The sequence below is a fragment of the Thunnus thynnus genome, chromosome 9 (assembly GCF_963924715.1).
Source record: "Thunnus thynnus chromosome 9, fThuThy2.1, whole genome shotgun sequence".
NCBI lineage: Eukaryota > Metazoa > Chordata > Actinopteri > Scombriformes > Scombridae > Thunnus > Thunnus thynnus.
The window spans coordinates 26,043,488-26,058,040 of record NC_089525.1 but is presented as its reverse complement, the minus strand read 5'-3'; the positions used below and the strand labels follow the sequence as shown (position 1 = coordinate 26,058,040).

General features: G+C 38.4%; 3 protein-coding genes across 3 annotated transcripts; all 3 read left to right on the top strand.

The window, feature by feature from the left end:
* Positions 1-4: 4 nt before the first annotated feature.
* On the top strand, positions 5-3,026 carry gar1 (GAR1 homolog, ribonucleoprotein). The gene is made up of 7 exons (XM_067599867.1): positions 5-99; positions 431-673; positions 1,495-1,649; positions 1,784-1,843; positions 1,941-2,070; positions 2,288-2,389; positions 2,493-3,026. Exons 2-7 carry the CDS (start codon positions 448-450, stop codon positions 2,501-2,503), a joined length of 684 nt encoding a protein of 227 aa, XP_067455968.1. The 5' UTR covers positions 5-99; positions 431-447; the 3' UTR covers positions 2,504-3,026.
* Positions 3,027-3,818: 792 nt separating this feature from the next.
* Positions 3,819-7,960, top strand: LOC137189800 (alcohol dehydrogenase class-3). Its single transcript, XM_067599865.1, has 9 exons — positions 3,819-3,923; positions 4,536-4,637; positions 4,974-5,115; positions 5,226-5,313; positions 5,527-5,746; positions 6,498-6,758; positions 6,941-7,076; positions 7,469-7,607; positions 7,753-7,960. The coding sequence occupies exons 1-9, from the start codon at positions 3,906-3,908 to the stop codon at positions 7,775-7,777; spliced, it is 1,131 nt and encodes a 376-aa protein (XP_067455966.1). The 5' UTR covers positions 3,819-3,905; the 3' UTR covers positions 7,778-7,960.
* A 1,260-nt stretch (positions 7,961-9,220) lies between these two features.
* Positions 9,221-14,137, top strand: LOC137189801 (eukaryotic translation initiation factor 4E-1A-like). Its single transcript, XM_067599866.1, is given in 7 exon segments — positions 9,221-9,331; positions 10,684-10,787; positions 11,139-11,234; positions 11,620-11,683; positions 12,519-12,632; positions 12,763-12,902; positions 13,621-14,137. Coding segments are annotated over 7 exon segments (741 nt in total). The 5' UTR covers positions 9,221-9,223; the 3' UTR covers positions 13,736-14,137.
* Positions 14,138-14,553: the final 416 nt, after the last annotated feature.

The following is a 14,553-nucleotide window of genomic DNA, read 5'->3' as shown; positions in this document are numbered from 1 at the left end:
ACGCTGATGAACACCTTTACGGCAGATCGTGATCACACGTGTTGTCATCGCATGGAAGATACACGGAGCCAGAGTAGCTTCCACTAGCCGTCCAAATATGTGAGTATTTTATGTTAAATGGGTATAGATGGGGTTGCAAACTTTTTGACGTTTATATTTTGAAGCCACTACATAATGTGTTGGCTTTAGTTAGAAAACGTACGTGGATTTTGTAGTTAAAATGACCTGAAACGAGCTAGCATGTTAGCTGGAACTTGTGACTTGAATCCACGCTGTATTGACTCGTTAAGTTCAGTGAACTCACATCACAATGTTTAACCACGCTTTGTAGCGTTAATAAATCCAGACTATAATAATTTCACGTGTTTAATGTTGCCTTTGTTTTGATCTGACTTATGGCTTCCTCTCTCCCCCCCTTTGTTTGTCACAGAGAATTTGAAGAAAAAAATGTCTTTCAGAGGAGGAGGTGGACGAGGTGGAGGGTTTAACCGTGGTGGAGGAGGAGGTAGAGGAGGAGGAGGAGGATATGGTGGAGGCAGAGGTGGAGGAGGATATGGTGGAGGCAGAGGTGGAGGAGGATATGGTGGAGGCAGAGGTGGTGGATTTGGACGGGGTGGTGGCAGAGGTGGTTTTAACAGACAGCAAGACTACGGACCTCCAGAGCATGTTGTTGGTAAGATCATGAAGTCACAAACCATTAACGTTAATGCTGGAAATATGTTGAAGAAGCTGGAATAATAAATGATAATAAGTGATGACAATACCTTCCTGTTGTGCTTATGTAGTGGACAGAGTGGAAAATGAGTGCAATCACTGTAGAGCTGCAACAATTAATCTATAAATTGATTCATTGCCATCTATTTTGATCATCGAATAATTGTTTTGAGTCTTTTTTTTCCCGTAAAGAAAAAAAATGTCTAAATTCTCTGATTTCAATTTCTCAAATTTAAATATTTTCTCGTTTATTTTTATATATGACAGTTAACTGAACATCTGGGTTGCGAACAAAAGAAGACATTTGAGGATGTCAACTTGGGCTCTGAGGAACACTCATAGACATTTTTACTGTTTTCTGACATTTTATGGACCACCCAACTAATTGATTAATCAGGGGGGAAAAATAACAGATAATGTTATATTGCCAATGCATTGTACTTGTTGCACTCAGGCACAAACAACTCTGCATCCATACAACTTTATTGAATTGTCTGGTGACTTGAACACACATAAGTCATTAAAAGTAATGTATGATAATGAATGCTTCCATTATTCCACTGTCATTGCCAGTTTAATGTCACAAGGCTCTGCATTGTTGGTGGTTCAAAGACTTGGTGAAAGTGTACACAAAATGATTAAAAAAGTCAGAGGGCCCTTATGCATTTGCTGACTTTTATAGTGGACATTGGAGTTTGGTTTTAGTTGTGAAGGACATAACCACACATCTAACTTGCACTACTAACTATATCTGTGTTTCAATGTCTCTTTGCTCTGCAGCACTGGGAGAGTTCATGCATCCATGTGAGGATGAAATTGTGTGTAAATGTACAACAGATGAAAACAAGGTTCCCTACTTCAACGCTCCGGTATACTTGGAAAACAAGGAGCAGATAGGAAAGGTGGATGAGATATTCGGCCAGCTGCGGGACTTTGTATCCTTTCTGTTCTCGTCATTTCAGTCTCTAGACCTGTGAAGTAATCTGTGGTTAAAAAAAGCCTACTTCTGGGAATGTAATTACATTTTTGCAGCTCAAAATCGTATTCATTCCTCAACTCGTTCTTGCAGTATTTTTCAGTCAAACTTTCTGAAAATATGAAGGCATCTTCATTCAAGAAATTGCAGAAGGTATGAAGGGACCTGCATAACTTTTGTAAATTATGCTTTCATGCATTTCACTGCCTCTGTGTACTAAATTGAATGTAATTTGCAACTCCTTGTTTAGTTTTACATAGATCCAATGAAGCTCCTCCCGCTGCAGAGATTCCTCCCCAGGCCGCCAGGAGAAAAGGGTCCACCAAGAGGAGGCCGAGGCGGGGGTAGAGGTGGAGGAAGAGGTGGTGGTGGACGTGGAGGTGATGCATCGAAACTTATTGTATCATCCTTATTATTCCCAGTGTATACTGTTGATTTGATGTGCAGATGATAACAGTACTTCTTGATCTCCCACAATTGGTCACTCAAAAATAGACTGTCACTATCAAATGCTGTGGATTTTTTTTTTCTACAAAGAATATTTAAATATTGGCTCGAAGGAGATGTTCTCATCATAATCTTCTTTGCTTCTTCCAGGCGGATTCCGAGGTGGCAGAGGAGGAGGCGGCAGGGGTGGAGGATTTGGAGGTGGTGGACGTGGAGGCGGCTTCAGAGGTGGCGGAGGACGCGGATTCAGAGGTTTGCCCATTTTCCAAGACCTGAACATATTTTGATGTCTTTTCTTGTGTACGAGTGTTGTTGCATAATGTCTGTATTTTTTTATTTATTTGTTCACATGTAGGTGGGAGATGATCTGACAGTGATGGTCTGGTGTGATTCTCATCCCAGTCTTCTGCTACGCAAGCGAGAAGGTGGCTCTGCATACCAGAGCCTGGCTAGGGGGACTCAGAATAAGAAAGTGGACATTGCCTCTATTTACTTGAGTGGATTCGTTTTGTTTTATTTTTTACAAGTTTTGAATGAGTGATGGATCCTGATTATTTTTTTATTTAAAAGGTTCATATGTATGCTTGAGTGTAACATAGTGGGAACCTTTTCAGCCTTTTACAAAGGGGGTCCCTTTGTGAACAGGCTGAACATCCTGTGCTGATTATGTTAGTGTTTGGCCATAATGTCTGTACTTTGATTAGAATTTTCAAGAGATAGATTCACAAACCTTCATGCATTATTTTTGTCAGATATGGAAAATATGTGGGGAAATCAGACCATACTTTCTTAGCTGAAAAGATTTTAATACTCATAATTTGTAAACATCGCAGAAGCAGAATATTGTCTCGTTTTTGTTAACAACCTTCATTAAAAGGTGCTTTGTAAATGTGTCTGTGTTTTAAATTCTGAAGTCTTGTCAAAATCTTTGGCATTATGAAGCAGAGTATAAGTACCATCCGAAGGTGGTACTAGAAGTGTTTAATGGTTCAGTATTATCAAGAAACAGATAACCCTGGTCTGCAGTGAGTGACAGTAATGTAGTACTATGTTCCTATTCCACACTACATGCTAATCGTACACAGTATACTATGTGTTAGTCTTAAGGGTATAATGTTTTGCAGTTGGTGTACAAGAAGTCAACAAACTAAATTAGTTTACAACATTTATGTCAGCAACCAAACTGCAATTTAGCTAACCACCATCCAAAGTTAGTCCCCCCCAACACACATCAACGCCCTTCTCCATTTCCATCATGCAATCAACAGCACACTCAAAAATGAAGTTAAAAAAAATGTGTACTGTTTTGAGTTAGAATTAGGATGTAGAATTGATGCATTTGGGACACAGCTTAGGTTGCACTATAAGTTGAAAGTGAATTCACTCCCTAAATAACAAGGTCATAGTACTAGCTTTTTCAACAGCATCACAAGGTCTTCATCAGTGGATGGAGTTTGCCCATTTGTCAGGGAGTTTATTTAATGGCCGTTTCTTTTGTTACATTACCACTAAGTCATAAATGAACTTCATGCTCTAATTTTTGTGTTTATTTATATCTATTAAAACTAAATGAAGCGATTGTCTAGATGTGGATTGTCCACATGTGTGACTAGCTCGTGTTGACTGAAGTAGGCTGTTTTTTTTTTTTGTCCTCTGCCGCGTCATGCTTACGCCTCCGCCGTCTCGTTTCTGATTGGTCCAGAGGTTAACTCCTTTACGGCCGCGCGCCGCCCGCCCCGTCCTCACTTCACTTGCTGGAGCAGCGAACATGGAGACAGCTGGAAAAGTAAGTACACTTCTCCACAAAATGCACAAGAAACATCTTAATTGCGAGGATATTTTGTGCATGTGTCGTTGCGGTGGCACCAATCTCAAGTAAACAAAAACAAGGTTCCTCCACATAACGTGCATTCGCGTGCAATGAATGAACAAGCACAAAGAAACACTGTTTAGCTACTTAACAGGGATCTTTGGTTAGTCAGTCGCCAGTGGGATTTGAAAATTGCTGGAATGCCTGTCCACAGAGCATGAGGCATTTTTTTTTAATTCTGGTCAGTTAAACAAGTGATTAGAAGAGCGTGAAAACTGTTTTTTTCAGTGGATGAAAATGTATGAACGGTCACGTCTCGCTCATTTAACCAAAGAAATCTGTGGAAACTGAAAATGATTTATAAGCTAAGTGAAAGCAGAACGCTAACAGTTTCTCCAGCAGTACAAACCACCGGAACTACTGCCTGTCCTCGCATGAACCTTGACAGAGTTCACAGGCTACACTATGCTACTAGCTCGAGCTGTCAGCCACCATAAAGCCTCCGTCAGCTGTGGCTGCAGGTACTTAAGTTGTAGCAGCAAAGTTTGACACATTTTGAAAGAAATATGCACCGTGTTTTGCTTTTAGGTGATCAAGTGCAAGGCTGCTGTTGCCTGGGAACCTGGCAAACCTCTTTCCATTGAAGAGGTGGAGGTGGCCCCTCCTAAGGCCCATGAAGTTCGCATTAAGGTAAGACAAGATTTAGAGGGTCAGCTGCAAGGAATTTGGAATTTATCTGGCTTTTGTTATCCTATTTTGGACTTTTTTTTTTTACCATCACAAGTAACAGAATAATTACTTCACAGTCTCCATTTGAAGCATCACGCTTAACCATATGTTTTAAGCTTCGAAAACTAGACTGTTACAGCGATAGATGGAATAATTATGCTCTGTCAATGCTGATGTATGACTTCGTTTAAATATGAAGTGATTAAAATAATGCGAGGAAAAGACATCTTTTACATTTCACTCTTGCATTTAGAAACTGTGTCTGACATGAACTTTAAATGACATGGTGCCTCTCAGATCTTTGCCACAGGAGTGTGCCATACAGATGCTTACACTCTGAGTGGCAGTGACCCCGAGGGCCTTTTCCCAGTCATCCTGGGCCATGAGGGCGCTGGGACGGTCGAGAGCGTTGGTGAGGGTGTCACCAAATTCAAGCCCGGTAAGGAGCACTAAACAATGAAACTGAAAAAACTTGAAATTTCTTAATGCAATGTTAAAACTAAGTGTCTCATGTATGATTTTAATTATTTGCAACTCTCCTTCACCAAGGTGATACTGTTGTCCCTTTGTACGTGCCACAGTGTGGTGAATGCAAATTCTGCAAAAATCCCAAGACCAACCTTTGCCAGAAAATTAGGTAATGTTGAGTGAAAGACTGCCTTTTATTAACAATATGAATTTAAGTCTTTGTGGCAGAATAGCTGAACTCACAGCCTCAGGTCCCCCATCCCAGGGCAACCAAATCAAAGCTCAGTTTGAGCTTCTACCTGCCCTGCACTGAAGTTCACATCAATTGAATTTCATCTTACACACATGAAAAGAAACCATCTTTTCCCTGTGCTTCCTCCAGAGTAACCCAGGGCCAGGGCCTGCTCCCTGACAAGACCTCACGCTTCACTTGCAAGGGAAAGCAAGTGTTTCACTTCATGGGGACCAGCACCTTCTCGGAGTACACCGTGGTAGCTGACATCTCTCTGGCCAAGGTGAACGAGAAAGCTCCAATGGATAAAGTGTGCCTTCTTGGATGTGGCATTTCCACGGGTTACGGTGCAGCTCTTAATACTGCCAAGGTGGGTATCACAGGCCGTAGATCATGCTGTAAGGCCGTAACATTTGTTTTTTTAACTGTTTTTCTAAAGTGAAATAATCACTATTTGAAATAGGACACATTTTATTGTTAAAAGCTTATGCAGAAGATGTTTGTGTTGCCCTAAAAGAAGCAATAAAAATAGATGCAAATGTTGGCAATGGTTGTGATTTTCACTCCAATGTTAATCATGCATATTTGAAGTGAAAATAAAGGGAGTCTTAAGATTTGACCTGAAAAGTTTACTTTTAAAGTTCACTTTATCTATCAGACTGGTCCTGCTTTGCTGTCACAAGGGCTGATCCAGGAAATCTTTCCTGCCCAAAGCAATAACTCTCTATAATACCTCACCTCTGTCTGTCAGAGAACTTTCAGCTTTATAGTTTCTTTCTCAACCAAACTCCTCTCTGCTTTGCTCCTTCAGTAACTTTGCTCATGGTGAATTTGCACATCTTTATACTCACTTTATACGCATTTTTAAAACTTCAGCAACTTCACTTATCAACCACTTATCTAATATATAGTATGTTATCCTATTTATATTCTTTTGTATTTGTTGTTCTATAGATATATGTATTTCTCTCTTCTAGTGTCTAATGTATATTTACTGTGTATCTACTGTTCTTGTGCAACGCCTGGATAACCTGCTGCTGTAACATGAGAATTTCCCAATTAGGGTTCAATAAAGTACATCTATCTATCTAACTGTCCTATTCTTCTTCATGCACATGCAGGTTGAGCCTGGTTCTACATGTGCTGTGTTTGGCCTTGGAGCCGTTGGCTTGGCTGTTATTATGGGCTGTAAGGTTGCTGGGGCAACCAGGATCATTGGTGTGGACATCAACCCTGCAAAGTTTGAGAAAGCTAAGGAGTTTGGAGCCACTGAGTTTGTGAACCCAAAGGACCACAGCAAGCCTGTCCAGGAGGTTCTGGTGGAGATGACTGATGGCGGTGTAGACTATTCTTTTGAGTGTATTGGAAATGTGCAAATCATGGTGAGACTTACTTTGTGTTCACATTTTATGGTGAAAAACAAGCAGCCGTATAGCAGTTACCAATATAGATAAACATAGTGTGCAATATATAAAACAGGTTGCACAAGCATCATGAAAACACAATTCATAAGTGTGTAATGCCTATAAAACTCAAAACTAACTTCCTCATTTGAATGTTTTAGAGAGCAGCTCTGGAGGCATGCCACAAAGGATGGGGTGAAAGTGTCATCATCGGTGTAGCCGGAGCTGGACAGGAGATCTCGACCAGACCTTTCCAGCTGGTGACAGGCCGAGTGTGGCGGGGCACAGCCTTTGGAGGTGAGTCATTGTAGCAGATTCTTTGTTATAAAGGGCTTAATGATGTCTGGCTGCAGTTATAACTTTGCATAATTTTAGTTTGAGTCTGAAGGCAGTTTCATACTGGAATAAAATGAGTGTGTGATTAGATCTTTTAATAATCATTTCATTAGAAAAAAGTTCATGACTTGGGCTGACTTTGAATTGTAGCTTAAACTTTTTTTTTTTTAAATAATTAGACTCAGAAAATGTCTTATTACTATTAATATTATTAATATTTGTAGTGGTATTTTATTAGCCTTTGAGGTGGACATGCAACTGCTATAGATTGCAAAATCTGGTTTTAAAACTTTAGCATGCAACATGTTTTGTTTTGCTGAAGCTGTTGACCTGGTTTTGGTATTCACCCCCAGGTTGGAAGAGTGTGGAGAGTGTTCCTAAACTGGTGGAGGACTACATGAATAAGAAGTTAAAGGTAGATGAGTTCGTGACCCACACTCTTCCCTTCGAGAAGATTAATGAAGGATTTGACCTCATGCATGCTGGAAAGAGGTGAGAAGAACAGTTCATTCATGTTGTTAGGGCATATAAAAGTTAAGTTCTATAGATGTTATATTTGTTTCTTTGTAAAGTGTTTTTTTCTGTTCTGACTCTAGTTTTGTATGTCCTAACCTATATATTTTTTTTCTCATTGCAGCATCCGCACAGTCCTGACCTTCTGAAGTGCCTAAAGCATAGACATCCTTCATGTCCGGCCTTCAAACAATCTCATTTCATAGTTGCAGCACTTACTTCTCTGCACTTGTTGTTAACATCATTTTCAGTATTAGAACCTCATTTTTATTAACAGCTGAATATCTGTTAGAAATGTTCTAAACGGTGCCATTAAATCTTTTGAAAATGCGCTTATTTGCTCCTTTTTGTTGCTCTTTGTTACTAATATATGCATATACAGTATGTACTGCATTCATGCATACTGATCTTATGCAACACAATTTACCCAGAAAATGCATTCCAGAAACTGAATATCAAAACAACATACACTAATAAAATTAAGAATACTGTTTACACAATGCAATATTTAAAAACATTGCTTTCATGCTTGATTTGGATTTTGTTAAAGTCATCACAGGCTTTTGGAGAGCATCACACACAAGCTTCATTCTCAATAAAAGATCATTTTGATCACTTAATCAGTAATATTTTCTGCTCGTGCATGAATTTCATGACTGTTTGTCACCAAGAGGAGCACAGTTTATCATTGCTGAGTCCTGCTAAGCCTGTATACACTGTATGTACATTATTTATGCTTACAATATACTAAAAGCCAATAACACACCTCATCAGGAAATTCAGAGAGATTTTCTGAGAATGATCCTTGGGTTTATGGAATGTTTTCAGAGCCTTTTCCCCCCCAAATTACCCCTAATTGCACTAGCAGTCACATTCTCCTTTGTACATTTGTCTTTATACTGCCTGCTACCGTAACCAGTTTTCAACATGCAGACAACAGTATGTGTAGAATCCCAAAAAGGCAATTACACAACCTTTTACCCAAATATACTGCAGCAGGTTATATTGGGCATATCTTTACTCTTCCTACTTTTGTGCCTATTTAAGGTTTCCAATTTAAAAAGGTTTCTTTGGCTGTTTCCTGTCTACTGTGAAGCCCTTTGAAACTTATTGTGACAGTTATTAAAGGCTATATAAATAAACCTGACCGTGGTGCATTGCAGGTTGGCTCTCTGGGTCATCCTACCAGACAGTATGTAGCACACTGACATTTATGTCGACAGTAACACATTGACATCACCATCAGCACTACTGAGAAAAGACTTGGATGATTCAGTTGGACTGCAAAAAAAAAAAAAAAAGCTGCTTCTCTGGTCAAATAAGCCATAAAACCCCAACTGAGTACCCCCATTCTGACATGCCTGACACTGGTTTGATCATCTTATTACCTTACATTGTATACAAATAATGATTTAAACTACAAAAAGGAGCTCAGTTTTCAGCTATTATAACTTCAACGACAAAATGCTTAGAAAGTTTTTTTTTCAGATGAGTTTAAGATTGTTTAATATTTTGCCTATGATGGATACTACATCAATAACTGAAGGAGAAATAGTTACATTGTGTCCCATACTCTGGATCAACATGTACTTTTCATGATCTTGCGCATGCGTGTTGTTGTGTAGCAGATGGCCCAATCAGCTATTTTAACACACGCCAAAGAAACTGAGTGTGATTTCCAGAAGATGGCGACCGCTCTGGTGGTGAGTGAACCGCAACACGCTGATAGCTAAACCGTTCAGTTTGGGCTTTCACTCTCCGAGCCAAGGCTCTTCTCCAGTGTCTGTACACCACAAAAAGATAAGAGACACGCTAGCGATAGGTTTGACAGAGTAACAGACAGTTTCAGTAATTCTTTAAACTTCTTGTTATCATCTCTGACAGGTAACTCGCTAGCCAAACATTAGAGAAGTTAGCATTTTAGACGAACGTTAACAGGTTTTTATTGAGGTTATTACAAACATAACGGCTCTCGGTGACGTTTTTACTCTCGACAATAACTGTTGATAAAGAGTCGTAAACTTGGCTGGAGAAACAAGCCCAGCTGGAAATAGTGGTGACCGAGTGGATACCTCAGTCCGGTCCCCCTGAACTGAACTCTGGATGAATGAGAGGAAGCGAGCCTCGGTAACGTTACAGCCTGTCAACCGTCTGATGTGTTTCACCCGGTGTGGGAATGTCGACAGTAAGTGTAACGTCGGCTAGCGTTAGTTCTTGTCGATATGAAAGATAATAATTGTTTAGAGATGATGCCATTTAGTTAGATAGACTGCTGTAGGGGATAGAAAATGAATAAGTTAATACAGAGACACCTGTATCATATTGAAATGCATCACTGTGATCCTGTAATAAATGCTACAATTATACAACTGAGGTCGATAATTTGAGTATATATTGTACTCTGGTAGGGCCGCAACAGTTATTTTCATTATCAATTAATCTGAAGGTTGTTTGGGCTTTAAAATGTCAGAAAACTTTGAAAAATGTCGATCACTGTTTCCCAGAGTCCAAGGTGACATTTCTCAAATGTTTTATTTCCCGACCAACAGTCCACAACCCAAAGATATTATGTTTGCTGTCATAGAAGACTAAAACTACAGAAAATATTCACATTGGAGAAGCTGGAATCAGAGAATTTGGACTCCAAACAATTAAGGCATTATCAAAATAGTTGGCGATTAGTGTTGTAGTTGACAACTAATTGTTGCAGCTCTATATTCTGGATTAATGTGATACACAGAAGCTTATTGTGATACTTATTTTGAGACTGTAAGAGAGAGGTGTTGATTCAACTCTATGGTAATTTTAAAGCCACAATTTAGTTGTTGCATTGCAGGGTGTCCAGTTATTTAACAACCTTTACCTGAGAAGACCCTCAGCACAAATGCAGCCATAAGACTGAGTCAAACGAATAACAGTTTCTTCATGTAATTGCCTTAGAAAAAGGTCAAAGTCAGAGAATTAAAAAAAAAAAAAACCCACACAACACTCTTTGACATTTCTTTGAAAGTGCTTTTTTAAAAGATACATCCTTGTGCTTTTTTTCCCCCTCCAGGCGTCAACTGTAGTTCCTGCAAACCCTGAAAAGGAAAAATGCGAAACAGCCATTCAAAAGGTTGTGAGTCCTGAAGCATACATCAAGCATCCATTACAAAACAAGTAAGACCAGAGTTCAGTTCTTGATAAAACCTCGTCGACAGGTGTATCGTGATAAAGTTTAGCTACACTGTACACAAAACATTTTTGCTGTAGTCGACTGACGTAACAAACTGTGGCTGAAATTTGAGTAAGTTCCATCACATCACAGTTCCGCTGTTGGTAAATGGCCACATGCTGGTGGTAATCTGTCATGTATCTCCCAGATTATAATCTTGACAGCTTGCATAGCGTTTTCTGAGGTTCAGGCTCTACTCAGTGATGTATAGCTGTCTATGCAATGAACAACATAGCACATGAAGGCAAGGATGCAGCTAGCTTAAAATAGCTAAATAACTCTTCTTTGATTTGCAGATGGGCTCTTTGGTTTTTCAAGAATGACAAAAGTAAAACATGGCAAGCCAATCTTCGTCTCATCTCTAAATTTGACACAGTGGAAGACTTCTGGGCGTGAGTATATCATTGCTTTCTATGTGACTGCACTAAAAGCTGTATAATTACACAACATCATGACTATTCATGAAAGGATTTGTTGCAAAATTGGTTGAGCCATTTGGGAGAGGAAGATTAATTGCAGATAATATTAATCAACAGTTTAATAACATTTGTCCCCCCTCACCACAAAGAAATGTAACACTGGGAATTAACTCTTTAAATGTAGTTGCCTCTTGTCCCTACCGTTACTGTTTCTTACTGTGTAATGTGAAAATTGAAGTTTGATCGATGTGCCATTGTCACCAAGAGGTTAATATTTATAATGCACAGGTTTGTTAGCCAGGCTGCTCTTAGGTTTTATGTTGTATGCTGTTTAACATAAACTATTCTTCCTTCCCAGATTATACAATCACATTCAGTTATCAAGTAACTTGATGTCTGGCTGTGACTACTCGCTGTTTAAGGTAAAGAGTACTTTCTGCTTTTGACATTGTACAGTATACCCAGTTAAAACCTAAAACCGTCCTACCATAAATTACTAATAGATGTTTTTTATAAGTCAGAGGAATTGTACAAGTGTTAGTTTTTTAAGGCTGTGTTCACATCTGTACTGTTCACTTTTTTTGGACCATAAAGAAAAATGATGATCTTTTTGTTGCCTTGCAGTTCTGGTCCATTTAGAATAGAAACCTGATTACAAAGGCACCAAGAGGTTTTTTTAATTTTATTTTTAGAGCTTCTCTTGACCGGAGTGCATAAATTAGCTAATGGTTGCCCCTCATAAGTTACAAGAACATACTTTTTTGTTTATACATGTACACTCTGTAGCACAGAGCTAACCTTTACAATCTTTTTAAGGAAAAAAGTTATTTAGATGATTTAATATGAATATTATATGTGGTGATCTCTGACTCAAAATTGAGAATGTGGTCAACTTGTCAAAACTGTATAAAATGATGTCAAAGCTGGCCACAAGTCCACACAAAGTAAATATATGTATCCTTTTATTGTACGGAGCAGTTTATCTTTATGTGCAATTTATTTTGTATTTTACATATATTTTATTGGTATTAAATTTCCAGATATATTATACTCTTAGAGGAGAAACAGTGAAACTTACAAAAGCCCATTACTTCTTCCATTAAGGGCTAATTAGTGTATTCTCTAATCCTGATCTGAAGGGAAACTTATAAGGAAAGGGAAAATTATAGCTTTTTTTCATTGGATCCTAATTCATTTCATTGGATAGTTTGTGAAATTCTTGCAGTGTTCTTAGCTTTGACCTTTATTTGGATGCAGGACGGCATTGAACCCATGTGGGAGGATGAACGAAACCGAAGAGGCGGCCGCTGGCTGATAACTCTGTCCAAGCAGCAGCGCAAAGCAGACCTGGATCGGTTCTGGTTGGAGACGGTATGTTAAGTCCTGTCAAGTTTTGATCACTTAAACTATACAATCATTCTTATCTATTGGCAATAACTGACATGGGTAAACTGTTCCCTACTGACAAGCCATTCGTAAACGATGTCTGTTTTTCCTGCAGCTCTTGTGTCTTGTGGGTGAAGCTTTCGATGACTACAGTGACGACGTGTGTGGCGCCGTCATTAATGTCCGAGCCAAAGGAGATAAGATAGCAATATGGACCACAGACTATGAAAACAAAGATGCCATCACACACATAGGGTGAGCTGATTTCACATAAAGAATTAAATAAGTTTGTAAGTCATAGTAAAGGGTATATTTGTCACACTGAATTTATAACACCTGAAACTCTAAAGGGACCATTTAACAAATGTATTCACTTAGATTTCTAGCCACATAATACACATAATTGTACACAAATATTTACAAATATTCAATGCCCTCTGGAACAACCAGTTGTACACAATCATGTAATTAGAAATGACATCAAAACAAAAAAGAAAAATATACTATATTGGCTCTATTTACCTATTTGCAGTGCTTTATTCTTGGATATATTTCTATTTATACTTGCTCATTTATGCAGTGATTTTTTTTTTTTTTTTTTTTCAGATAGGGCTAAGGCTTTTTAACCCAGCATGTAGGTTAGCCACAATGATTGGAATAAGTTGCTCAATTTTTAGTCATTAATGCAGTGGTAGCTACCTATTTAGCTTAACAGCTGGACGGGATCTCCCACTATCATGTTTCAGATTTTCAGACTTGTGGAAGGTTCCTCTGAGGTAAATACTTTTAAAAATCCATCATGAGTGGATGCCTTGGTAAAGTAGTTTGTTACAGCTGGATACAGTACTAGAAGTAGCAGGGATTTCATAATATATGATTAATAATATGACTTTCATATATACTCCCTGATAGTTTCAGAAGGTTTTTGGATTCTAATATGCACTACATGTTTATCTTCTGTTTGCCTTTTTAGACGTGTGTATAAAGAGAGATTAGGTGTTCCGCCAAAGGTGATCATCGGATACCAATCACACGCAGACACGGCCACAAAGAGCGGCTCCACAACCAAGAACAAGTTTGTAGCCTGAGGACCCATTATCCAGATTCATCAGCCATGCTTTTTTCTGTTGTCAGCATACATTCTCTGTAATTTCTCCATAAATGTAACTCATTATTATTACAAATATGTAAAGTGGAGGAAAAAAATAACTTCTTTCTTTTTTTTGCCTATTTGTTGACACTTTGCCAAAGTTTTTGTCTTTGAGTACATGTGTAATTCAACTGTAGCACTGTCATTTGACAACTTTATGATTTTTGTGGTGGTGGGCTGAAGATGAGTGAAAGATATTTGATGTCCAGTTTTCATTTTCCAGTGCAGATGAATATTTTTTGGAGAGTTTATTTGGTTTATCCAGCCCTCAGTATATATCAGTTATTTTTCTTAAAAGTATTTAACATTAAGGAAAAAATAAAGTAAAAAGATAATTCTACTGTGGTATTAACTGTAGCTTTTTGTTAATGTTGTACATGCCACTCAGTCAACTTACAGTATAAATGTATGGATGTGGTTGCGATTTAACGAACATCTTGGTTCAGCTCAGAATTTAACTAAAACATTGATACAAAACTTTTTTTTTTTTTTTTTAAATTCATCCTCCTTTTCATCATCTAATAGTCATTTTATTGGCATTATTACAGACAGGAGGTCTGAGATTGAACTGTGTTAAGTTTTAGTCGAGCAGCTTGTGCAATATGAGAAGAGTTAAAAGTGGCACCTTCACTATTTTGAGTGAAAAATATATTTAAATGTACACATGGTACTACTTAAAAGTCTAAGATTTTTAAGTTGACTTCTTTGCCACCCAATAGTGATCTACAAATCTCACAAAAAATAGATCAGATAGCA